Here is a 26,583-nt window from a genome sequence, read left to right on the forward strand (position 1 = left end):
ATCTGGAATTGATTTCATTGTGAAAAGTGGTCCCTGTATGACAGACAGAGAAAAGGTCTTAGATGGTCTTTTCAGGAGGGAAGATGAATAGAGAATTAAATTTTTTCGATTGTAGTTCTACAATACTAAACCATAAGATACATATAAGTGATATCACCTCTACAGTGTTGTTATTGTTAAGTAAAGCTAATAATAGTTTTTGTTAATTGAAATAAAGATGAAATAAAATATAAGATGAATTAGACAAATTTGAAATGTTGCCTTAGCAACTAACTGAAATTAAATGAGTTTAAATTAAAGTATTAAACTTACTATAACCAAAAAAAAAAAAACTAAAGCTTTAAAAATGTAGTAAAAATGACAAAAGAAATTACTAAAACTTAAACTAAATAGAAAACTTAAAATATAAAAATAAAAGCTAATCTGAAATATTAATAAATACTATAATAGCATATAAATAATACTATAATAACACTGATATATACAGGTATTCCCAACCACTGCATGAGGAAATAGCCCTCCACAAGTACCTGAAACACAGGAACATTGTTCAGTACCTGGGCTCTGTGTCAGAGGATGGCTATATCAAGATCTTCATGGAACAGGTCCCTGGAGGTACATGTGTGGTTTCTGAAAGAAGAATATTAAGTATGTCTTTTCTACTTTAGAAATGATTCATCATCTCTCCTCCACAGGAAGTCTGTCAGCGTTGTTACGTTCAAAGTGGGGTCCTCTTAAAGAAGCCACCATAATCTTCTACACTCGGCAGATCTTGGAAGGACTTCGTTATTTGCATGAGAACCAAATCGTTCATCGGGACATCAAGGTAACACCTGTGACAAACCTTTTGGGTCTTTATTTGCGAGCAATCAAAACCAGAAGTTCAATGCCCGTTCATTTGTCCACAGGGAGACAATGTCTTAGTCAACACCTACAGTGGCGTGTTGAAAATCTCCGACTTCGGCACGTCCAAGAGGCTGGCTGGAGTCAATCCCTGCACGGAAACGTTTACTGGTATTTCGCCTTTTGTTAGTTACAGAATGTGCTCTCCATGTGACTCTCTCGCCTGTTCCATTTGACCCGTGCTGTGTGTCACGCATCATACATTCTGGTGGTCTTGCCAGGTCAGGGTTTTGGGCTTAAAGTTCAGTCCATCATTAGCCCACCAAACAGGATCCGGGAGAATTTCATTCCTCCATCCCAACACTGTCAGCATACGTTAATACATTTTAGAATGCGATTTCCAATATCAGTATTAATGCTCTACATTAGGGGTTTTCAAACTGGGTTCGATGGAAAAAGGTTGAGAGAAAAATAGTGTAAAATTGTAAAACAATGTGTCACGTCTTGTTTTGGCCCATGTTTCTTGTCAGTCATGTTTCATGTCTTGTCATGTGATTCCTTTTTCTAGTCTTGTGATCCTATGTCATCAGAGTCCACAAAATTTCTCCACATATGTTTCCAGGAGACCATTCCCCTGGCAGGATCACATGAGGGCAAGGGAATCACATGACAAGACATGAAACACGACTGACATGAAACATGGACCAAAACAAGACGTGACAAATAGCTGCTATTTAATTAATAATAATAATAATAATAGTTGATTAATCATTCAAAATAAATATATATTTAATAATTAATTGATTTAACCATAATAATTTGACATACAAATTATTTGACAAAGAAGTCTCTTATGCTCACCCAGGTTGCATTTATTTGATCAAAAATAGAATAAAAACTTTAATATTGTGAAGTATTATTACAATTTAAAATAACTGTTTTCTATTTGAATTTATTTAAAAATGTAATTTATTCCTGTGATGGAAAAGCTTAATTTTCAAGAAACATTGTTGTTATTATCAGTATTGGAAACAGTTGTGCTGCTTAATATTTTTGTTAAAAAATACAAATATGCTGTACCATTATAAAGTCCTTACTGTCACGTTTGATCAATATAATGCATCTTTGCTGAATAAAATAATTAATTTCTTTTTTTTTTTAATCTTAGTGACCCCAAACTTTTAAACAATAGTCTATATAATGGCGTTTTTCCACTGCATGGTACGGCTCGGTACGGTTCGACTCGGCACGGAACGGTTCGGCTCGCTTTGCTTTTCCACTGCGTGGTACGACTCGGCACGGCACGGTTCGGTTCGCTTTAGCTCGGTTGCTTTTCCACTGCTGTTAGTACCGCTTCAAAGTGGGTGTGACTGATCGTTATAGTTGCCGTCTCTACTGCCATGACATCATCATATTAAATGCGAATTTTTCATTCCGGGTTTCCCCATCCGCTCCTCAGCAACCAACGAGAGGAACGTCTGCACCTCGTCCACTGACCGATTCAGCCATTTCTTTTTTTTAAGTTTATACTCTTTTTTTTTTTTAAGCAAATACTTTTAAAACAGTCGCTACAGTGTTGGCTGTTGTCTACTGGCTATTTAAATCTAGCGGGTTTAGTGTCTCGTGTTGTAAATACAATTAAGCTGGTAGTGATGATTCTGTCTGACCAATCAGTGATCTGCAGTGTTTGCACGTCACATTTTAGTATCGGTACGGTACGCTTGGAACCTCAACAGAGGTGGTACCATTTAAAGCGAGCCGAAGCGAGCCGTACCGTACCGTACCATGCAGTGGAAATGCGTCATAAGTGAGCCGTACTGAACCGAGCCGTACCGTACCATGCAGTGGAAAAGTTTTAGAAAGTTTTATGTTTTAGAAATGGTCTCCTCCATATACAAAAAAAAACAAAAAAACACTTGACTGTTGGTCGTTTTGCTATCCAAACCACTGGTGTGGACTTGGTCACCTTTCCAGGTCTTAGATAATTCTTATCTCCTGACTCAAAATAGACAGCGTTTATTCTAATGTGGTGAGCGATTCTGAGACCTGGTCACTGGTAACATGAGAATGTCTCCTGTGGGACAGTAATTAGATTAGCATAGCGTCTGAGACAGGAGTGTGTTTGTGTTTCATTAGTGACTGCTGAAGCATCAGAGCAGGTGCACTCATCCGTCCTCCCTCTCGCCTTCCACTGTCATCGTCATCACTTCTGAACCTCTCTCCTTGAATTATTGTATTCTGTGTAACATCCTGTCACAGCACATTCGTATCTACTGAAGTTCTGCTCTTCTCTGGTAAACCTCTGTCCAGGCACGTTGCAGTACATGGCCCCCGAGATCATCGATAAGGGCCCTAGAGGTTACGGGGCACCTGCTGATATCTGGTCCCTGGGCTGCACCATCATAGAGATGGCGACAGGCAAACCGCCTTTCCATGAGCTGGGAGAGCCACAGGCTGCCATGTTCAAGGTATAAATATATTTAATAAAAAAAAATAGAAATGTGCTGATACTTCTAGAGCATTTATGTGTATTCCCAATAAATATATCTTTACTAATTTTACTATCATTTGATGGAAATTATAGCATGTTAATGCCAACTTTGATTAAAAAACTTTAAAATATATCAATAGTGCAAATTCTACACTTATTATATACTACTGTTCAAAAGTTTTGGGTATGTAAGAATTTATAAATTTTTTTGGAAAGAAATGAAAGAAATGAATACCTTTATTCTGAATAAATCCCTGAAAATAAATCATCATATTAGAATGATTTCTGAAAGATCATGTGACACTTAAGACTGGAGTAATGATGCTGAAAATTCAGCTTTACCATACATAACATTGAAATTATATATATAATTTATAATAATTTATTTATGTATATGGGTCTTGAAGGCACTATATAAAGCAGTATATAATGTGTGTGTGCACATGTGTGTAATATAATTTTGTAATGTATTAATTTATTGGATTTTTTAAAGTAATATATAATTACTACATTATTTTTGGAGATTTTTTTTTTTTAGAAATCATTTTTTTTTATAATCTAGTTTCAAAGCAGAAGGTAACTGACCAAGAAAGGATTTATTTGTATGTATATAATATATAAATATATAATAATATAATATATAATATTATAATAATAATAATAATAATAATAATAAATTATTTATTTATTTTAAAATGATGAATAAAATTTTTTATAATCCTATCCTCTGAATAAAAAATATGGATCATCGCAGTATGTTTTTTTGATTGTAGAGATGCATTGTTTTTTGGTAAAATATTGTGTATTGTTCATACTTTTCCATAGGCTATTATTAATCAGAGAGCATCTCCTCCATTCATCTCTGTTTTCTTTTCTACCAGGTGGGCATGTTTAAGATCCATCCTGAGATCCCAGAGTCTCTTTCGTCAGAGGCCAAATCCTTCATCCTTTCCTGCTTCGAGCCGGACCCAAACAAACGAGCGACGGCTGGGGACCTGCTCAAAGATCTGTTCCTGCGTCAAAACATCAAAGGCAAAAAGAGCAAGATCGCTTTCAAACCCTCAGGTAACGTCTCTTACCAAGTCTTGCTTTCCGCAGCTGTGATAATAATGTGACCTGGGTTGACCCTTCTGGTCATATCCATGGTGTGTAAGGCATTTTGGGTCTGTGAGAGAGCGCACATGGATAATTTCTCGCAGGCAAACACACAGAGCTGCCAAACCCCCCCCCCCCCCCCCCCCCCCCCCCCCCCCCCCCCCATAGCCCGGCATTCCTGCTTCTCTGCGCTGTCTGGGATCCTCGCAACAGGTCCGAACTGCTCTCAGCCGGCCGATTGCGGTCCAGATTGAACTTGCACAAGAGATGGGTCGGAACAACAGGACCTGGAAAAGGGGAGGGGTCAGAGGAAAGCCCACAGTACGGCCTCACGCTACCATCACAAATTGTTTCCATCCTGCCGCACATGTCAGCTACCCCGCTGTCCGTGAAAGGCATTCTCAGGGTGTGGTGTTTCACACAAACATGCACACTGCTTTCTTACAAACCACTCAGATTTCTCTTTGACATTGACAGAAGACAACAATGTTAGTGAGAGACAAGCTCTTTTCCAAATACGAGTGAGCTGCCTACTGCTGTCCGTCGTTTAAGCTCATGACTCTCCATGTAGTGAACAACATAAATATCTTTTTGCACAGAAGCCTTGGTTGATTTTAATAGTTTAGTGTTAGCATGTTGCTAAGCTAATGGCTTGATACTCTAATAAGCATAAACATATATAGGCTAGCCTACATAAATATTTGGTGACATTTTTATTATTATTTTTGGTTAAACTTTTTTTTTTAAACACTATTTTTGTTATTACTTCTAGGTATTAAATTAAATATAATTTTGTATACATTACCGTTCAAAAGGTTTGGGTCTGTAAAAATGTATTTTTTTATTGCAAGTAAGGTTATTGGAATTAAATTTCTGTGAAGGATACATGCTACGTTCCTTTAAAATTTGGTCAAAAAGAGTTTCCTCTTAGAAGAAGGTATATTTTGAACAGCCTTTGCATCTGGAGCACACAGATGATAACAACTCAATATTTCCTTCTCCCTTCACGCCATCCAATCGGCTGCTTGGATTCTCTGTGTAACAGTGTGGCAAGGTTTGTGTCTCCCATCTATGTGTCCTTATGTGTTCCTGAGGACCATAAAATCATAATCATTGATCTTTCGCTGGTTTCTGGTGATTGTATTGAGTGCATGTTCTTTGTGTGCTCTGGTTCTTTGTGATATATTTTTCCTAATTCTCTTCAGTTTTCTTTTCCTTTCTGTTCTCAGTGATTTCATGTTGATTTGGTTCTAGGGGTTTAACTTACTATTGAAGCTTTTTAGAATTTTTTTTGAGTAGCCTAATATTGTGGGTAACACTTTACAATAAGGTTCCATTAGTTAATGTTAGTTAATATGCATTAACTAACAATGGGCAATACATTTGTTACAGTATTTATTCATTTTTGATAATGTTAGTTAATAAAAATACAACAGTTCATTTTAGCTCTGGTCCATTAAAAAATATGAACAGATGCAACTTTTGATTTTAATAATGTATTACTAAACGTTGAAATTACATTAACATTAACTAAGATTAATAAATGCTTTGTAAGTATGTTTTCATTGTTTATGTTAGCTAATGTAGTAGTTAACTAATATTAACAAATCAAACCTTATTGTAAAGAGCTATACAATGTTGTGCTTTTATATTGAAATAGAAACCCAAATGGAAAATTTAATTAAATTGGGTGCTGTCAGTCAATTATTATTATTTCTTATTAAATCTAATTAATTGCAGTCAATCTCACATATTTGCTGATTTAAAAACCCTAATGTAAATATATTTATATTAATGTGGAAGATGAGTTAATCTTGTCTTGTACAAAACTTGTCTTTAGATGTAAATAAATTGTTTGTTTATTATGTATATGTATATACAGTAGGTATTTATATTGTATATTTATATGTCTATTGTATAGTCTATTAATGGCCTTTAGGAGGCATAATTAATTGTTGTTAATAACAATATAAAAAACATGTTGAATTGACAGCCCCAATAAAATGTTTAGTTTTAAAATTTATAAAAAATATAGGCTAACACTTGACTTTATTATCTAGGCTATTATAAATATTTATTGAAAGGTTTGAACTTCAGAGTGGGAAAAAGCCAAAAATGGTGGTAAACTCTTTGTCTGACTGAATGAGTACATATATGTGAGTGTGTGTACGTATAACCGTGTGTGTGTTTTACTCCATTTAGACTACATCCGCAGCGTTTCGTTACCAGTACAGCTACAGACGGAGGCCACGGGGAGCAGCAGCAGTGAACCGGGCTCCGTGTCTCCAGACTGCGACTCCAAACAAGACGTGTTTTTCGAGAAGAAAAAACGCTCTAGCTCCGAGAACCTCATCAAACCGCCCAACTCAAACTTCCTCAGGTGAGCTCAGAAGATTCCTCGCCAGAGCACTACGGTGAATGCAGGTCCAGAAAACCGGTCCAGACGAGTTTAGGTCGAATGCACTGGTCAGCGATAGCTGTAGTTGCTTAAGTGTGTATATGTATGAGATTATGTGAGCGTTGGATTAGCGTCTGGAATGTTAATGACGTGACTGTGTTTACGGAGCTTGAGTACCCGCGTCTGCTTCAGCTCTCAGCCCGACAGTAAATCAACTTCCTGGGCATGAAGCGCTGAGGCCTGTCCTGACAGCTAGTCGACTCCTTGGAAACGCTGTTTAATTAACACGGAGGAATGAGGAGACAGGTGTGCTGGGCCGCGGTTTCTGGGCAGGTGTATGTATGTGTGTGTAATGAGATAATGCCTTTTACAACAGGTGCTCTCTGGTTGCTCATAAAATAATCCCATGAACACTTTACTGACCACTTCTTCACCTCGGTTTCAACGCACACACCCAATCACAGAGCTGTAACACATTAACCACGTTTCCTCTTTCCTCTAACGAAATCACGCTTTTAATCACCACTCCAGATTTATTGATACTTTGGCTGCCAAAGTTAACATTTACTTTTCAGATAAATTAAATTCACCGTTAATTCATTGATATATTGTAAAGCTCAAAAAGTATGAGATCACCTATGAGCAAAAATTTAATAAACATTCTGCTGCTGACTAGTGAAGTGACAATATCTTTTGGTTTTCTGTCCTAAATTTAATACATTTTAATTAAAATTTTAATTTAATTCTACCTAATATATTTTTAATTACAAAATGTCATTTTTAATAACATTTATAAAACATTTCAAATTCCATATTTGAGATAATAAAAAAATAAAAAAATAATGGTAAAAATAATGAGATTAAATTGTTTTAATTCATTGATAGCCAAATTAATACAATTAATATTTAAATTCTGACAAAATGTAAGATATGATGAAAATATATAAGATGTCCATGTATGAGTTTTTAATATTTAGGCAATAGCACACGAGCAAGAGCTGCTTCTTCCTGAATATCAGCACAATTGCAAATGTGATATTTATTTTATACAACAGTTCAATAAACAAGAAGTTAATATAAGGTGACTTAAGGGGGCCGCACACCGGACGCGCAGCTCGGCGGAGAGCGCCATTTACATAGTTTTATATTAAATTTACATTTATGTGTCTCAAATCGTAGTTAATGTATATACGGACTTCACCATGTGCTGCAATATACATTTAGTTTTATATTTATTTACAGAAATCAGAAAATTGCTGATGTTATCGGATTTTCAGGTGAGAGTTGTCCTAGACGTGGCGCGACGCTGCGCTGAGCTGCGCGTCCGGTGTGCGGCCGCCTTTTAGACTATTTTTGTAAACAGAATATTGTATGTTTTTGCTCTATTTCGCAAACGAAAATAGTTCCAAACAAATCCACAGTAGAGCCATTACGCATCTCCGAGCAACACACTGATGTTTCGTAATTGAACTAATCGGTCTAATGACCGACTCAAGGCACGCTGAATACAGAACTGCATACTAGCATACTACCCGTACTACGTTAATCATATCTATCTATGGCAGAAATTGTTAGAGTAGAATGCTGGTATGTAGTTCCGAATTCAGCAAGTCACTTGCTTTATCTCTGAATGATCAGCCGTTTTGAACGAAACATTTGACTGTTTGATTCAATGGCTGCGTCCGAAATCGCATACTCTCTTGAGTAGATACTTATTTTGAATAATTAATTACTTAACGACCGCTAAAAAAGTATGTTCTTTATAGTAATGTGTGTAGCATGAATATAATCTGGACGTACTACATCTGCCACGTTGCCCTTATCATGTGACATACCAGCATCAGTTGCGTCGCTTCACTGGCATTCACAAATCCTCTCCCGTGGCCTCATGGGATAGTAAAGTGCCCATCGTATGCACACTTCAAAATCTCACCGGAAGTAGTAAGTCATCCGTGTACGTAGGGAAGTATGCGATTTCGGATGCAGCCAACGACTCGCCTGTTAAAACAATGATTTCCCGCCACCTAATGACAGTTTTAGCTTCGTATTTACAAGTATTATTTCATTTTTCTAAATTTATATCTCATGCCTGCGGCTGATAAAATCATACTTGCGATAAAGTCCACCATGCTGCATTAAAAGATTGTCTGCACTTGCTGTCATTCGAGCAGTGTTATGAGATTGCTGGATAAAGACAAACTTGTCAGGGCAAGTTTGCAACACACTTGTATAAGTAATTTCCATTAAACCCCTTATCTAATCCCTGTTCTCTAATTTTTATTTCTTTGCTCTACATGCCTAGTCATTTCGTGTCATACTCCAATATACTCGCTGAGGGGCTAAGATTAATGAAGATTGAATGCTGTTTTTGGTCATGGTTGTGATTTTGGCAGCGATTGGTCGCAATTCTGGTTAAAGAGATAGTGGTACATGAATTGCGTTTATAAATAGACTATCAAGTGTAAAATAAGAGATAATAAAGTAATACAGTGTTTTTGTCTTTTTTTCTTATTCTCTTTGAAATGGGCCTCCGAATTGCAAAAGCCATATTTTCATGTATATATCCAAAAACACTGTATTACCATAGTAGAATCAATGTTCAAGAACCATGGCATTTGTAAGTGTATATACAATCATTCAGAAGATTTTTTGTTGTTTTTTGCTGTTCTTTTGAACATTTATTCAATTACATTTCCCACAAAAATATTAAGCAGCACAACTGTTTTCAACATTGATAATAATAAGAAGTGTTTCTTGAGCAGCAAATCAGCATATTAGAATGATCCAAAGGATCATGTGACACTGAAGACTGGAGTAATGATGCTGAAAAATCAGCTTTACCACCACAGGAATAAATTACAGTTTAAAATATTTTGAAGTCGAGGACTATTTGGATTAGTATGTTCTCACTGAATCAGTGTTAAATGTGTGTGATTCAGTGTTCCAGATGAGAGTACTACAGCAGAAGACCGCAGCTCTCCGGCTTCCTCTGAGAACAGCGACTCCGGCCTCTTCCTGCTGAAGAAAGACAGTGAGAGACGCGCCATACTCTACAAGGTCCTCAATGAGGACCAAGATAAAGTGACCTCCAACCTCATGGAGAACCACATTCAGGTGTGTACCCCTGCGTATGTGTGTTAGTGTGTGAATTGTCTGAATCATGCACTGATTATTGTGTCCTTGTCTTTTAGGGTCAGGAGGAGCTGAAGTTGTCGGTGGACCACATCAAACAGATCATCTGCATCTTACGGGACTTTATACGTTGCCCCGAGCGACGCGTCATGGCAACCACTATATCAAAACTCAAATTGGACCTGGACTTTGACAGCACGTCAATCAATCAGATCCAGCTTGTTCTGTTTGGTTTCCAGGATTCTGTGAGTGGATTGCAGTAAAAATAGTATATATTTTTTTTATCTAATACTGCTGTAGTACACAATCTCAGTGTCCTTCCCAGACATGATACACAATTGATGAAATCCTATTCATCGCTCAGAAGATATGATTGTTGCTCTTGTTTTTGTTGCAATGTGCCACCAACCGAGGATTTTCAGCGTTCCATAATCGCACAGCACAAATATACATTGATCAAATGATGTGTGATTTTTATCCACCTTGTTGTGGGATCAAATACACTCTTCAGAGATATTTATCTTTCTTCATTCATCAAAGAGATTTTTCTTTTCTATATAGTGATCAACATCTTGGAGCATATTTTGCCTCAAAAAGTAGATAAAGTCTTATGATAAAGAAGGGGCTTTCGCACCGGTTAGTTCTGGGAACTAGCCGTCAAGGTGGTTCCCCCGAGAACTAATGGTTCCCCTAGGAACGGTTTCCTGGTTGCATTCGCACCACCAGTAGGAACTCTAAAGTGACGTAAGCTGCGCTTGTTGTTGTGACTTTAATTTTGACGGCGCTCAGCGCAGAGAATGAGCATACAGCGCTCGCATTCTCCGTGTTCATTACTTTACGATGTGTCTAACAGTCCTGTCTAATACGTTATTAGATAGAACTGTTATACTTATATATAGAAAGTAGACAGTAATGAAAAGTTATTAGCATATGCCGTGTGGTTGATGTCCAGTGTTACTACTGTAGCTGAGCAGAAATACATAAGTTAATCATGTTTGGCTTCCGTTGTATTTTCTCCTCAGCGTAAAGGTTCAGAGGCCCTTTTATCACTGTTCTCCATGTTCATTTCTTGAGCAAATATATAGGCTGTGTGTTTACAGAGCATTTTTAAAAATGGCGGGTGCTGGTGTTTCGGGTGCGTTCGGCCAATCAGCGTACACCTACGTCACTGGTAGTTCCTATAGTGCTGGTTTAGACCCTACTCTGAAGTAGGAGTTAAATTAGTTCCTTCAAAAGGCGTTCCTAGAACTAAAATCGTTTCTAGTTCCTGCGGTGCGAACACGCCAAAATCCAGGAACTTCAGCAAGGTTCCTCCGATGCAAAAGCCCCTAATGTTACAATCTTGTTAGTGCCTCATTTTTGTGTTGCCTCAGTGTCTCCCTCTTGTGTTTGGTTTGAGTTTGATGACATTAATATCCATCTTTCCTCACTGTTTGTGTCTCAGGTGAATAAAGTGTTGCGGAACCACCACATTAAACCACACTGGATGTTTGCCATGGACAACATCATCAGACGGGCTGTGCAGGCAGCTGTTACAATTTTAATTCCAGGTGTGTGAGTGAGAGACAAGGAAAAACAAGGAAAATCAGAAACCAGAGGACCGAGACCCTTTTCAACAGTATCTCTCTTTCTCTTTCCTCTAGAGCTACAGACACATTTCGGGCCTGCATCGGAAAGTGAGGGCGCGGATAAGGACGCAGATGAAGTAGATGAAGAGGACGATGGGGATTTTGGATCAGTGGCACGTACGACGCAGGAAGATCAAGCCCTCACGTCTGGAGTCAGCACCCTGAGTTCAGTCATATCCCATGAGGCTCAGCGGCCACAGCACCCGCTGGGAGCCCAGCTCGGACGCCTCAAACAGGAGACTAGCAGGTACACACCGCAGTTCCTTCATAAAACACTCAATATCATTCTGATGAAGGGAGTTAAATGTAAAAATACATTTTTGACATCAGTTCGAATGCGAGTGGATTGAAAAACAAAACTCAAAATAGAACTAAAATAAAAAATACTTATCATAAAAAAAATTCTTGGCCATGGATCTTTATTTTACTTCAAATACCCTGCCATTTAAAAGTTTGGGCTCAGTAAGATTTTTTCTTTCTTTTTTAGATAAAGGAAATCTCTTTTGCTCACAAAGGCTGCATTTATTTGATCAAAAATACAGTATAATTTTATTTTTATAATAAAAAAAAAAAAAAAAAATATATATATATATATATATATATTTACAATTAAATAGGTTTACAATTAAAAAAGAAAGATTATTTGATGATAAGAAAGTTCAAAAGAACACCATTTATTTGAAATAGAAATCTTTCGTAAAATATAAATACATTTACTGTCACTTTTGATCACGCCAATGCATTCTTGAATAAAAGTTAAAAAAAAAAAAGTTAAAAAAAATCTTGACCCCTGACTTTTGAATGGTTATGTATTTTAAATATTTGGCCGAGATACAACTATTTGAAAATCTGGAATCTGAGGATACAGAAAAATCGAAATATTGAGAAAATCGCCTTTAAAGTTGTCCATTTCTATTGGCGATAGTGCTGCATCCATTCACAAAAATAAATGTTTTACATATTTAAGGTGGGAAATTTACAAAATATCTTCATGGAACATGATCTTTACTTAATATCCTAATGATTTTTGGCATAAAAGAAAAATCTATAATTTTGACCCATACAATCTTTTGTTGGCTATTGCCACAAATATACCCGTGCAACATAAGACTGGTTTTGTGATCCAGGGTCACATTTGTGAAAAACCATCATCGTGTTCCTTGCATTTTATACAAAATAAGACTCTCCCGTTTTACTTTTGAGTGTAGATCTTGATGGTTTTATGTTGTTTTTACAGTGTTCTGTGTGCAGACATTTCTTGTTGGATTTAGTTGGTGAAATGTGATCTTTGAAGACTACAATTTGTTCATAATAAAGACTATAGCTTGAATAGTTTGAGAGACAGTGTGTTATGTCTCCCTCTGCAGGCTGCTTGAAGAACTGGTACAGAAAGAGAGGGAGTATCAACAGGTACTGAGACAAACTCTCCAACAGCGGGTACACGACATCGAGCTTATCAGGATCAGACAGCAGTCTGCTGCAGGTTCGTTGTGTAACCAAATCATACACACTTATTGATTTAGACTCGCCTATTATGCCATTCACTCTGTCTTTATTTACACTGAAATCATGCGTAGGCCTGATAATAGAGAAAGTGTTCAACTCACCACTATCTGATTTCCTGTGTCCCATTTTGACCTCTGGAGTTGTTTACAACCAGTTTATAGAACAAAGCAAATACAAGTTCTGTTAAAAAAACTTGCAAGTCGCCATGCTGTCTACCGCCTACATAGGCAACCTCCTAAATATCACAGAACACAACAGTGTTGGTTTTCTGAAATGAAGAGGGAAAGTCCTCAAAGTCATTTTAATGTTTGTTTTTTATAAATCAAATGTAAATTTATGTCCTAGTTACACTTAATGTTGTCACATTTTTTGACACCTGGTTAAATAAACATTACTAACATAAAAAAAATAATTTATTTTTACATTTAGTGTAATTAATGTTCTGTTTATTAAAGCCAAGTATAAATCTTTTTATACATTTTGACTTTTTTTTTTTTTTTACAAAAATAATAAATAAAGGCAGTAACAATTTAAACAATATGTTTTACTTGTGAACTGATGTTCAGCTGTTTTTTTTTAATAGTCAACTTATTTTCATCAGTCATCAAGCTCTGTAAACACTGATCACAGCCAGGAAGATGAACCTTTAATTTCACCAAGCAAAATGCTGTTTCAAGTTTGATTTTGATGTGACATAAAACGGTGATATCTAAGTGGCGGAGTTGTTTACTTACATTTACATTTATTCATTTAGCTGACGCTTTTATACAAAGCGACTTACAATTGCTATATATGTCAGAGGTCGCACGCCTCTGGAGCAACTAGGGGTTAAGTGTCTTGCTCAGGGACACATTGGTGTCTCACAGTGGATTCGAACCCGGGTCTCTCACACCAAAGGCATGTGTCTTATCCATTGCGCCACCACCACCCCTACTTACTTTTTAATTATTCTTCCCATTAATACCATTAATTCTGTCAGGACCGCTATCGGCAAATATGATTGACAATTAGCATACAGTTAGGATTGGAGGTATGGCAGCCTAGCATGGATAAGAGCAGGGAGAGCAGCAATAACCCCCCTTAGGGTAAACAGAACAGAACCAACATGAATGTATTGCAGATATCATTAATTCAAGATTTTAAAGTACAACATAATTCGAGATTTTATTCTGATTCAAGGGGAATCAGAACGCCATACTGACTGGCGAGAGGAGGAGCTGTGGAGGGAGGAGGGTAAATAGCTCCTGAGAAACGCGATAGCTGCTGATAATACTGAAGGAGCTTATATATGTATACAGTGATAGACGTCGTATTCCTATAGGTAGACATGGATCAGCTGAGAGTCAGCTGATGAGAGCTTGACTAACGTGACCTATCAGAACTGACGCTACGCTTAATTTCAGACTGATTAGCGCACGAAAACAAAAGGTGGGATTTATCGGACTAACAAATCATAGCCAATCATAGAGAGACGTGTTGTCCCGCTTTACCTGCTGGTGTCACTGTTGGAGAGTGTTACTTTAGAAAAACAAGTGATTTATACACTTTTTAATGTCATATTTGCAGTTGTTGTTTTTTTTTTATACAGATTATTTTCTCATCCAATTTCTTTGAGGAGGCAACTGAGGCAATGCCTCCTTAAAAAGAATTGGATGAGAAAATAATCTGAGGAAATGCCCATGGCACCAAAGTGACTGATTTTGAATGCTCTGCAGTCTTGTTACTCTGTGAGCCTAAAAATGCTGTCTAGAAGGATCTTAGCATCTGTGCTTAAATATTCCTTCATCTTTCCTTTGTCCTCATCAGAGACACCCTCCACCCCCTCTATATTTCACGTTACTGCACAGCCCGAGCCTGACAAAAAGCTCACTGACTGGCTGAAAGAGCAGGGTGTTGACTCCGAGACCATAGATAAGGTGAAAACATATTAAACACTGTGAATCACGCTGTGTGTATAGTGTCTTTCCCACAATATAAAATGATGACTCACTGTTTATGTTTTCATTGATAAACGAACAGAAGATTCATGCCAAGTGCTTGTGGTTTTTGACAGTTTGTTGCAGAAGATTATACACTCAATGACATTCTCAGCGATGTGACTAAAGAAGACCTTCGCTGCCTCAGGCTTAGGTGAGGGTTTTATTTTTATACGTTTAATTGAGTGATTGATTGTGAATACTATTCATTTGTATAAAGTGACCTCGATTATTTGATCACGCAAGCCACATTTAAAATGCAATAAATATAATACGGTTGCACTTTATTTTACAGTATGTGCACTCACGTGTACTTACCTTATCTACTTGTAGTAGATAAATGTATATTTTTTTGTTTTGTTTTTGTGCATACTATAGGGGTGGAGTGCTGTGTCGTGTCTGGAAAGCCATCCAGAGACACCGAAATAAAGGGCTTAGAAAGGTCAATAATGATGAGGGAAATTCAGAAGGATGAAAGCAGCAGGAAGTTGCTGATAATAAACACCTGAGCCAGCACAATGCATCCTCACACACATCCCTATTACGAGAGACTTGTAATTATGTCATGCTCTCTCCTGGTTGGACATGTTTACTTGTCTTTCAGCTATGACCTAATGTTTTTGTGGTATTTTTGTATATGTTTTAAGCCTCTCCAAGATTTACATCTGATTTCCATTGAATCTCAATTGGAAAACCCATGCGGATGAAACGGCTCAATCTAGGGAAGATCGTACTTTCCGCTTTTTACAGAGAGGTGTTGCCTGTAAAGGAATGACCCTCTCCAAGTGACTTGGGACTGGGCCTACAATGGAAGAGGAGAGAGTGATACCTACTTAATGTAGGACTTCAGATCATGCCATTTTAAATGATAGAAAGTCTCTATAGGTTACTGTTTGTTTTAGCGTTACAAGTCTGGAAAATGTGTTGAGTTCATTCTAAAATATTACGTGACGTACTTTTTTGAGGGACTGCATGGACAAAATGACCACAGACCTCTCGGACCAGGGCTAAGGAGCTTCTTTTAGATGTATTACAATAAGTTTGGATGTAATTACCCCAGTACGTAGATAAATACTTAAATAAACAAACTCATCGTCATAACATTCAGTTGCAACTTTAGGAACTATGGAACTATGATACTTACCTGTAATTCAATCGTCGCTAGGGTTGGGTGGTCTTCAATTTGTCATCAGATGATGCCTACAGTGAACATCGACGTCTGTCAGCCATCGCGATGGACGATGGCATCGTCTATCGGCCCAACCCTAACCGACGCACAACTTTCATTTTTTATAAAAATATGTGCAAGACCAGTCTTGCAGAAAACAAAACCTTTGGCTTACACCGCAATTTACGTTCCACAAACATATGTCCAATTTCTTAAGAATGATGAGACCTGTTGTGTCAGTAGTTGCTTTAATTCAGGTTCATTCAGCCTTCATGTAGTCTGATAAAGAGCTGAACACCATGACCTGAAAATGCAATGACTCAAGCGCCAAAAGTGTTTGTCTTGGATTAACAGATTATTATGTTTGATTTGATTGTTCATCTTTTGTTTTATATCTCAACTGTCGTGTTTCAATGTTAATGCATCGCATATGTTGATCTGTTGAGTGAAAACGGTTGTGCCTGAGCACCATTGTTCCGTCTAAGCTATTTAAATTATTTCTCTACTGTGTGCGCCTAAAGTGATGTGATGATGGACGATGCCTTTCTCTTACTTTTAAAAATGATTTGTAAACTGGATATTCAGGCTGTGTCTGAGATAAAATGCCAACTTGCTTCTCTGATTGCCAAACTCTTCTGGTGAATAAAGTTCAGACATGCAACTGGGTTCCTAAATTGTCTGAACACAGCAAATCGTTTTTCCATTAAATGTAACATGACAGTTGTTAGAAAAAGAAAGTCATTTGACTGCCTTCAAATATTTGCCATAGTTTGGAAACTAAGCTATGGAAAATGTTGCAATTATTGGAACATTCTTGAGATAGAAAGACATGCATTTAAAATCATGAAATGTGAAAGTTTTTTTTTTATTATTAAATGAAAAGTTTGATTTTATGGGAGCGAAAACATTATTTGTTATTGTAAGATTTCCTGTTCTGTATCATGCAAAATTAAGGAAAGTAACAGGTATCCCTGTAGTGGTGTTTGTTTTATCTCAGTGACACAAATACGCTTTTTGCATAATTTTGCATATATTCATCCTCAACTGCTCTCTGGAAACACGTCATGTTTTGGAAAATGAATCAAATTGAAAAATCTTCAGATGATCTGTTTTTCATTTCTCAATCTAAATGCCAGATGCTAAAAAAAACCCAACTAATTGTTAGCATCACAACCATTCACTGGCATTAGATTAGACAAGATAACAAAATTAAGTCAAGTTCGACTTAAGTTCAGTCCCAGTCTTGTCATTTACTTGCGTAGTTTTTCTTTTACATTCAACAAGTCTGTAAACAAAACAAAAACAGTACTATAAAAATAGTCTAAATGATTTGTTCATGATTTAAACTGATTCACTGGTTCTCATAGTGGGTATTGAATTAACAGATCACTGTACAGAGAAATATTTTCAGTAAGGAAAAAAAGACTTGCATTTCCACCTTGGCCTCACATTGCTATAATTTGACTTGGAAGCCTTCTGGCTGTTTTTTTTGATTGAATGTTGTTTTGGCTTTCTTTGAGGTTAAGATAGTGTCACTGTATGGAAAATAGGCCTATGTATGTGCTAATCATTGGCATGTAACTTTTCAGAAACGGATTAAAAGCCATATGTGTTTGGAATGTGATGCTTAGTTGCATCGCAAGACTAACATAAGTATGATGTAGAGTTTTGTTTACAAATATAAAATGTAGTTAGCTATAAAATCAGTGATGTAGAAAAAAAACTTGCTGCAGCGCATCTTGTTTTTCAACTCTTGACTACCCAGAAAAAAAAAAAAGAAAAAAAAAAAAGAATAATGAATTGCCTTAGGCTGCATTTTACCTTGCCGTTTAGTTTTGCTTTATGCCAAAATACCCATTTACTAATTAATCAGTGATAAATTTCTGTGAAAATAATTTTATGAAAATAATTTTAGGTACTCTGTTTGATGTAAAGTCAACATTATAGATTTGACATCAAATTAATACTAGTTGTTGACGTCTGCTCAACATTGTCAACAATGCATGATGTCAAACAAACATTGGGTTTAGACGTCAATTGATGTCGGGCCAATTTTCATTTTCAACCAAAATATTTCTGTCCAATGTTGGAGCATGATGCAAACAAATGCTGGGTTTAGTCGTCAACCCAATTTTAATTTTCAACTAAAATTTGACGTCTGCACAATGTGCAATGTGCTTGCCATCAAACAAACTTTGGATTTGGACGTCAACCCGATTTTCATTTTCAAATTCAACCAAAATTTGACGTCTGCACAAAGTTGGAGTCCAACGTCTTCCTGACATTACACTGACGTCCTGAGTCTGCAGGGAACACGTGCAAATGGGAGTGACCAATGCAAACTTTCTTTTCAGTGAATCAAATTTGGAAATGAAATCATCTTGTTTTTGTGTATGAGCTCATATTTGATGCTCAGCTATCCAAATGAGGTGGTTAGTGTGGATAGTTTTTAGGGAACTACTGTAGAAGGAACTTTTGCTCACTATTAAAACATTATAATTTTCATTATAATTGACAGCCATACTAATCGCTCTTATAGCTGCTCATATCCACCTTATTTTGCAACACGGAATTAAACCATTTTATCTAAATGTCTGAGAATTTCAATTCATTTTCCACTATAGGTTTCCAGAAGAATAACAAAGTGCATTAAACAGTAAAACTATTTGCACTACAAACCAGTGTGTTTATGATTATTATAATGCATTGAATAATGTGATAACATTTACCAGTTTGCAATATAAAGCAGTATATTGGACTGTTTTTGTACTGGTAAAATAAAAGAGGATGAAACTGCAAGCCTGACACATTTCGGTTACAAATGGTCGCGCCTGCTCTTACGTTAAAAATAAGGTGAATAAGTGTAGCATAAAATCCATATATCGGAGAATAATGCATGTATAATTTAAGAAAGTAAAAAGTAAGGATAGAGAATTTTAGTCATTTCACTAAGAAAGTGAGAGAGAGAAAGGGAGAGAGACTCGAGGAAAGAAAAAACAGCAACAACGGATGTAACACGTATGCACAGATAGTACCAGTATTCATGCACGGAAAATATGATATCTATGTCAAACATCACAATGTTTATCAAACAAGCAATTCAAGTGCTATACACAAACTTCAAGTTACATGGGCTATTGCATTCAGAAGGACTTGGCCTATAACTGGAAGTCTTTCTGTTTTTTGTGTTTGATGACAACAAAATATTAATGCAGTACTGAATGCATTGAGTTGGCCTCCAGCATCTTGAAGGAAACACCAAGAAAAATATTGCTCAGACTCTTACCAAAACTCTGAGAAATGTCATTTATAAAGTTCCAGTTAGAGGGAAGAAAGGAAGGTTGCAAAGAAACATGAGGAGGTGATCTGTTTGTGACGCATGCAGTCCATTTTATGAAATCAATTTAAAGGTTAGCCAAGATACAAAAATGTCTGGTATTTAAACAACAGTCATGGAAATAAACTTGGAATGCAAGCTATTCCACCAAAGATAAACATGTAAAGATATAATCAAAACCTCCAACAATGTCCAAGAAGTGACCTGCAAAGTGCCTTCTTCATAGTGTTGCTGGCTTCTTGTCTGCATGGTAAAGCTAGGGGGTTATCACATGCAGCGATTCCATAGAAGAACCATTCTGGGTTTGCCAAAAAACATTTCAGTGAACAGTTCTTAAAGGAGATGTTTTTTCTTGGTATGAAGAACATTTACATTTTCTAAAGAACCTTTTGTGCAATAGAAATGTTCCATGGATGTTAAAGGTTCTTCATGGAAACGTAGATACGAATAAAGAACCTACAGTGGGGAGAACAAGTATTTGATACACTGCTGATTTAGCAGGTTTTCCTACGTACAAAGCATGTAGAGGTCTGTACTTTTTATCATAGGTACACTTCAACTGTGAGAGATGGAATCTAAAACAAAAATCCAGAAAATAACATTGTATGATTTTTAAATAATTAATTTGTATGACATAAGTATTTGATCACCTACCAACCAGTAAAAATTTCCGGCTCTCACAGACCTGTTAGTTTTTCTTTAAAGGGATACTTCAGGATTTAGCATTAAGCTTTGTATTAGTAGAAAACCTGTAGTATTTTCAAATTACCGTGCTTTCTACCCTCATATCCCCCTGAGACGAGAGATTTATGCATTTCTTGTCTGGAAAAAATCCTCCGATGACGCAAAAATCGTCATTTTGCGTCATCGGAGGATTTTTTGGCCAGAGGCTAAAGACTACAGCCAGTAGGAGGGGCTGTCCCGCATGTTTTCAATCCGCCCATAGAGGGTGGGATCTCACTCACAGAATGTACACGTAGTATCAGCCGTCTTTCTTTGGAAGCTAAGCTAGCAGGCTTTTGTTCTGTGGAGAAAGCCGAGTAGTAGGGGTTACCATTACCATCCTCTTTTTCCCGGACATGTCCGGCCGTCGAGATCATCCAAAATGTCCGGGATTCGGCTTTTGCTTTCTGCAGTCGCCATTCATTGTTTACATGCACACCTTTTGTTTCAATCTAACTGAATTCATTCCGATTGGTGAATCTGAATGTAGTGTTTACATGAACGCTAAACAAGTGATCGGTTGATGTGCGTTTTAACATTGCTAAGAAAATTCCCGCTCCTCTGTGAGAGATACGAGACCGATGCGTCTCAGTAATCCCGCCACCGGCCTCACGCCGTTCTCCCGCGCCCCTCAGCCTCGTCCTGCTCGCCACAGTAAACATAATGAATGGCGACTGTAGAATGCAAAAGCCAAATCCCGGACATTTTGGGCGATCTCGAAATCCCAGGCAAACTCGTCACGGAGTCTCACTAGTAGCCTAGCCTTGTTGTTTTCAACTGCGCTCTCTAACCGGTAGGCGTGGCTTGGGAGTGGCCTCCTAGGGCAGCGAAGCAAGTGCATTCTGGGAGTTGTTGTCTTTCATCCATATAAGCCAAAAATACATTTTCTGGATTTTCTCAGTCTAGAAAGCTCTAAATTCAAAAATAATTTCACATTTCTTCTACATAAATGACCTATTTTAAATACACATTCATCTTTCCAGAGGTGAAGTATCCCTTTAAGAAGCCCTCCTGTTCTCCACATTACCTGTATTAACTGTACCTGTTTGAACTCATTACCTGTATAAAAGACACCTGTCCACATGCTCAATCAAACAGATTCCAACCTCTCCACAATGGCCAAGACCAGAGAGTTGTGTGAGGACATCAGGGATAAAATTGTAGACTTGCACAAGGCTGGGATGGGCTACAGGACAATAGGCAAGCAGCTTGGTGAGAAGGTAACAACTGTTGGCGCAATTATTAGAAAATGGAAGAAGTTCAAGATGACGGTCAATCTCCCTCGGTCTGGGGCACCATGCAAGATCTCACCTCGTGGGGCATCAATGATCATGAGGAAGGTGAGGGATCAGCCCAGAACTACACGGCAGGACCTGGTCAATGACCTGAAGAGAGCTCGGTCCACAGTCTCAAAGAAAACCATTAGTAACACACTATGCCGTCATGGATTAAAATCCTGCAGCGCACGCAAGGTCCCACTGCTCAAGCCAGTGCATGTCCAGGCCCGTCTGAAGTTTGCCTATGACCATCTGGATGATCCAGAGGAGGAATGGGAGAAGGTCATGTGGTCTGATGAGACAAAAATAGAGCTTTTTGGTCTAAACACCACTCGCCGTGTTTGGAGGAAGAAGAAGGATGAGTACAACCCCAAGAACACCATCCTAACCGTGAAGCATGGAGGTGGAAACCTCATTCTTTGGGGATGCTTTTCTGCAAAGGGGACAGGACGACTGCACCGTATTGAGAGGAGGATTGATGGGGCCATGTATCGCAAGATCTAGGCCAACAACCTCCTTCCCTCAGTAAGAGCATTGAAGATGGGTCGTGGCTGGGTCTTCCAGCATGACAACGACCCGAAACACACAACCAGGGCAACTAAGGAGTGGCTCCGTAAGAAGCATCTCAAGGTCCTGGAGTGGCCCAGCCAGTCTCCAGACCTGAACCCAATAGAAAATCTTTGGAGGGAGCTGAAAGTCCGTATTGCCCAGCGACAGCCCTGAAACCTGAAGGATCTAGAGAAGGTCTGTATGGAGGAGTGGGCCAAAATCCCTGCTGCAGTGTGTGCAAACCTGGTCAAGAACTACAGGAAACGTATGATCTCTGTAATTGCAAACAAAGGTTTATACCAAATATTAAGTTTCTGATGTATCAAATACTTTGACTTTATGTCATGCAATAAAATGCAAATGAATTACTTAAAAATCATACAATGCGATTTTCTGGATTTTTTTTTAAAAAGATTCCGTCACTCACAGTTGAAGAGTACCTATGATAAAAATTACAGACTTCTACATACTTTGTAAGTGGGAAAACCTGCAAAATCAGCAGTGTATCAAATACTTGTTCTCCCCACTGTATGTTGTAAGAGCGTTTGCCAATGTTTAACAACATGCTCGGCCAGCCTCAGAAGACTCTAGACTTTGTACAGCAATGATCTCATGGTAGAAAATTTCAAACGGTAATTCAGGTGGTAAATGATTGCGTCATTATGTTAATATTTAGCTGACCATGCAGGCATTTTAGGATATTTTCGAAGGTTTTGCAAGCACTCAAAAGCTTAGGTGAACATAAAGATGAATAATCATTATATATATATAATATATATATATATATATATATATATATATATATATGTGTGTGTGTGTGTGTGTGTGTATATATATATATATGTGTGTGTGTATATATATATATATATATATATATATATATATATATATATGTGTGTGTGTGTGTATATATATATATATATTATTATTATTTTAATTTTTTTATTTTTTATTTGAGTGATCTATACTGATTGCATGAATCTAGCAGTTTAGACTTTTTTTAAATGGCTAAAATACATTTAATGGCACTAAATGCGTATTATTTACCATAATACATAATACATTTTACCACAAATATATATTTAGGGATGGGCAGTATTTCAGATACATGTATTTAAAATACGTATTTGAAATACAAAATACTATTCTATTGGATGGCCAATTTCACATGTATTTTGTGTATTTTCAAAATATAAAATACTGTATTTGTATTTAAATAAAAATTTTCACACAGTATTTTGTATTTGTGTTTAAATACATTTTTCCATACAGCATTTTGTATTTTTATTTTAAATACATTTCCATGTATTTATGCCCATCTCTGTATATAATGTTATTTTAAAATGTTTAGATCTAAGTGCTTGTTTCAAGACATCTTTTCTAGTGTATTTTGCCTTGTTCTATATTTGCATGTTTTAAGCATAAGCCTCACTATATATATATATATATATATATATATATATATATATTTCTAAAATGTATTCTTACATCACCTTTTTTTACATGTTCCTTCCATTTAAAACCTGCGCTTCTCACCATATTGCTGTTCACATATGCAGAACAGTATTCAAATCATTTCCTGGGTGCTATTTATAGTTCTGAAGGACATCTAAATTTAGCACCTTGCTATTTTTAGACTTTTGCATAAACAAAGTACAAAGTATCCTACAGATAAAGAGAGAAAACAGCCCAAGTGAAATCTATCTTAAGCCCAGATCCAAAACTGTACACATTTTGATTTGATTATTTTCCATAGTTTCAAAATAGTAAAAGGTTACATCTAAAATTAGCCAGTGCTATTTTCTTCATAAGTAATTCATTCATTTCTGCAGATTTTACCTCAACTGGAATTGGAATTGGTGACGCTGTGGAGTAAAAAATTGCCTATCTGCTTCATCAGAATCATGACTTCTCTCTGCTTTCTGTTATTAGTTTCTAGAATTCAGTAATTAAAGAAATTATCATGACTAGAGATTTCGTGCACAAATCAACAGGAACTGCATTAAAGAAAATGAACCAAATCAATGGAAATGTCTAGAAGCACTTTAAAATCAGCATAATGTGAGTCGATCAAAAAGAGTGAAAAGGACTAAAACCACATGCAACCGTTGAAATCTGAGCTTGTGAAGTTTTGTTAATCCAGGTTAAACTACAAATGAATAATTGGTCTGTTCATTAAAGAGACAGTTCACCCAAAAGTGAAATTTCTGTCATTATTTCCTCACTTTGTTATCCATTAGTTAATCTTTGATTTGAGTCGGCATATTTTATGATGTGCTGCACGTCAGTGCTGACACTCTTGAAGGAAGTTTGTTTGTACTGTACGTCAAGATCAAATATGAACCAAAAATGTAAGTGAAATAAGGTGTGACCAACTGTATGCTTACGTTATTTTAGTTGATAAGTCCAAAGGGTCGAGTAACTGTGGATTTAGGCCTTTAAGATGAGTCATAACAGCTCTTACTGTTTATGTCTTTGATATAAAAATGTGTGTAATAGAAATCATCCAAAATTAATCTAACTTCAGCTGCATTCATGATACATAGTTGAAAAAAAGACTGCTCTTCATACATTTATGCAGTGTTAGGGAGAGATAGCCTACTTTTAAAAGTAATGCATTACAATATTGCGTAATTGCGTTAGTTACTTTTTATGGAAGGTAGGCTAATGTGTTACGTTACTTTTGTGTTACTTTTTCTCATCTAGGCTGGGCTTGTTTGTTTTTTTAATAACAAAAAAAGTTATGTTTTTGACAAATGTAAATGCCCTTTCACACCAAAAGTGACATGAATGAGCCTCTACATGTTTAAGCCAAATTCCGGACGGTTTTTTCTTCGGCTCTTGATTTTACACACTTTGTCAGTTTTCTAAAAACTGCGCAGTGTGAATGAGAATGACAAAAATAGAAACAAACTGATACCATCGCCGCAGACATGCACTTCATCGCCTTCGCGTTTCTTCTTGTAGCTTTATCAATGGCTCTACCAAAGGGTAAGTCTTTTATCCTGTTTTCAACATCCTTCCCAACTAGGGTGACCAGACGTCCCGAAAAATTCGGGACAGTCCCGAAATCTAAGATGTTGTCCCGAATCCCGAATCCGGCTACCCTGGTAATCCAGAGTTCTCGCGAGAGCACAAGTTGAATTTGCTCAGCGAGTTACTCTGGTGTCGAGTAATGATGCTCATTAAATATGCCCCTCGATCTGAGCTGCACCAATCACATCGGGTTATCTGATATAGGCGGGCCAGAGGCGAGCTAAACAGATGACGACAGCGCTGTGACGTCGAAGTCATTGGTAAACATTGCAAGATGGCTATGGATGAATACCAGTTGTTTGAAACGGCTTTGGCCGCCACAATGAACGAGTTAGACTTGGCTTTTTATCTAAAACAGGAACAGAAGCCACCGCTCGAATCGTTCCTTTGCAAGAAGGACGTTTTTGCTGTTTTGCCGACCGAATACAGTAAGAGTCTAATCTACCAGTTAGCTCCGCTGGTAGCTAAGCGTATGGGGTTTATTGTTGTGATTGGTCGTAGTGTTATCCAATTGCGTGCAGTGAGATTTTCAAATGCATGTTTGGTGCCGCCCCTCGAGCTGGCCGATTTTCATTAGTCGATGCCAGACCATTAATCTTTTAGATTTAGGTCTGGATTTCCAGGCTAGAATCCGGCCCTAATTGTCCCGAAAATTCTATGGATCTGCCTGAAGTGTACATGTTAAGACTTGCTCCCTTGGTCAAAATAGAGGGGTCGATGTCTAGCTGTTCAAATAAACTTCTCGTCCACTTAACGAAGTTGAATGCACTTCAAAATGGCGGCGGATATTATGGTGCGTTCCAGGCAACCTGCAACCCGTGTTTTTCCAACCTTATACCCGTGAAAGTGCACTGGAACGGCAGTCAAACCCGTGACTTCCCACCCGTGAACTCGTACTAGATCGATGTACTCCCAGTTACGAGCTCTGACGTCACATAGCCCGCGAAACATACAAAACAACAATGGCAGCCCCTACGGGGATGCAGTGTTTCTGCAGGCGGTACACGGTGAGAATACACTTTAGGACAATATAACGTTGCAGTCAAATTACAAATAATATAATAATAATGATAATAATACACACACGATTATGTATTACAATGTTATGTGTCTGAAACAATAAGTATGTCGTGAAAGTGTATGGCCGCATGGAAATGTTAAGGTGACGTAAACCTGAACTTGACAGCATTGATCAGGTAGTTTGGCGTGACTGGCCTGGAACGCTACAAAGTCGTAAGTCGTGGTTTGAAGTCGTGATTTACGTGCTCAAAAACCTGCCTGGAACGCAGCATTACCTCGAGGGGAAGTGCTTAGGGAAGTTCACGAGTGTGTCTAAAAGTGTTAAAGGGATAGTTCACTTTGAGGTGAACTTTGAGGTGGTGACCATAGACCTGCATTATATGACTGACCGACAAGAACGGTTT

General features: G+C 37.4%; 1 protein-coding gene across 2 annotated transcripts in view; it reads left to right on the plus strand.

Annotated features, from left to right (window-relative positions):
* Positions 1 to 17,542, plus strand: part of map3k15 (mitogen-activated protein kinase kinase kinase 15) — a 32,353-nt gene extending 14,811 nt beyond the window's left edge. For both annotated transcript variants that reach the window (XM_082183336.1, XM_082183337.1), the window contains 14 exons: positions 488 to 615; positions 696 to 826; positions 909 to 1,014; positions 3,154 to 3,311; positions 4,216 to 4,399; positions 6,632 to 6,809; positions 9,767 to 9,941; positions 10,019 to 10,204; positions 11,404 to 11,509; positions 11,603 to 11,834; positions 12,955 to 13,070; positions 14,900 to 15,009; positions 15,147 to 15,223; positions 15,448 to 17,542. In XM_082183336.1, coding sequence (XP_082039462.1) covers positions 488 to 615; positions 696 to 826; positions 909 to 1,014; positions 3,154 to 3,311; positions 4,216 to 4,399; positions 6,632 to 6,809; positions 9,767 to 9,941; positions 10,019 to 10,204; positions 11,404 to 11,509; positions 11,603 to 11,834; positions 12,955 to 13,070; positions 14,900 to 15,009; positions 15,147 to 15,223; positions 15,448 to 15,544 — 1,984 coding nt within the window. In that variant the 3' untranslated portion in view covers positions 15,545 to 17,542. The remainder of the gene's footprint in view (positions 1 to 487; positions 616 to 695; positions 827 to 908; positions 1,015 to 3,153; positions 3,312 to 4,215; positions 4,400 to 6,631; positions 6,810 to 9,766; positions 9,942 to 10,018; positions 10,205 to 11,403; positions 11,510 to 11,602; positions 11,835 to 12,954; positions 13,071 to 14,899; positions 15,010 to 15,146; positions 15,224 to 15,447) is intronic.
* The last annotated feature ends 9,041 nt before the right edge of the window (positions 17,543 to 26,583 follow it).

Source organism: Leuciscus leuciscus, assembly GCF_965113295.1.
Source record: "Leuciscus leuciscus genome assembly, chromosome: 11".
Lineage (NCBI taxonomy): Eukaryota > Metazoa > Chordata > Actinopteri > Cypriniformes > Leuciscidae > Leuciscus > Leuciscus leuciscus.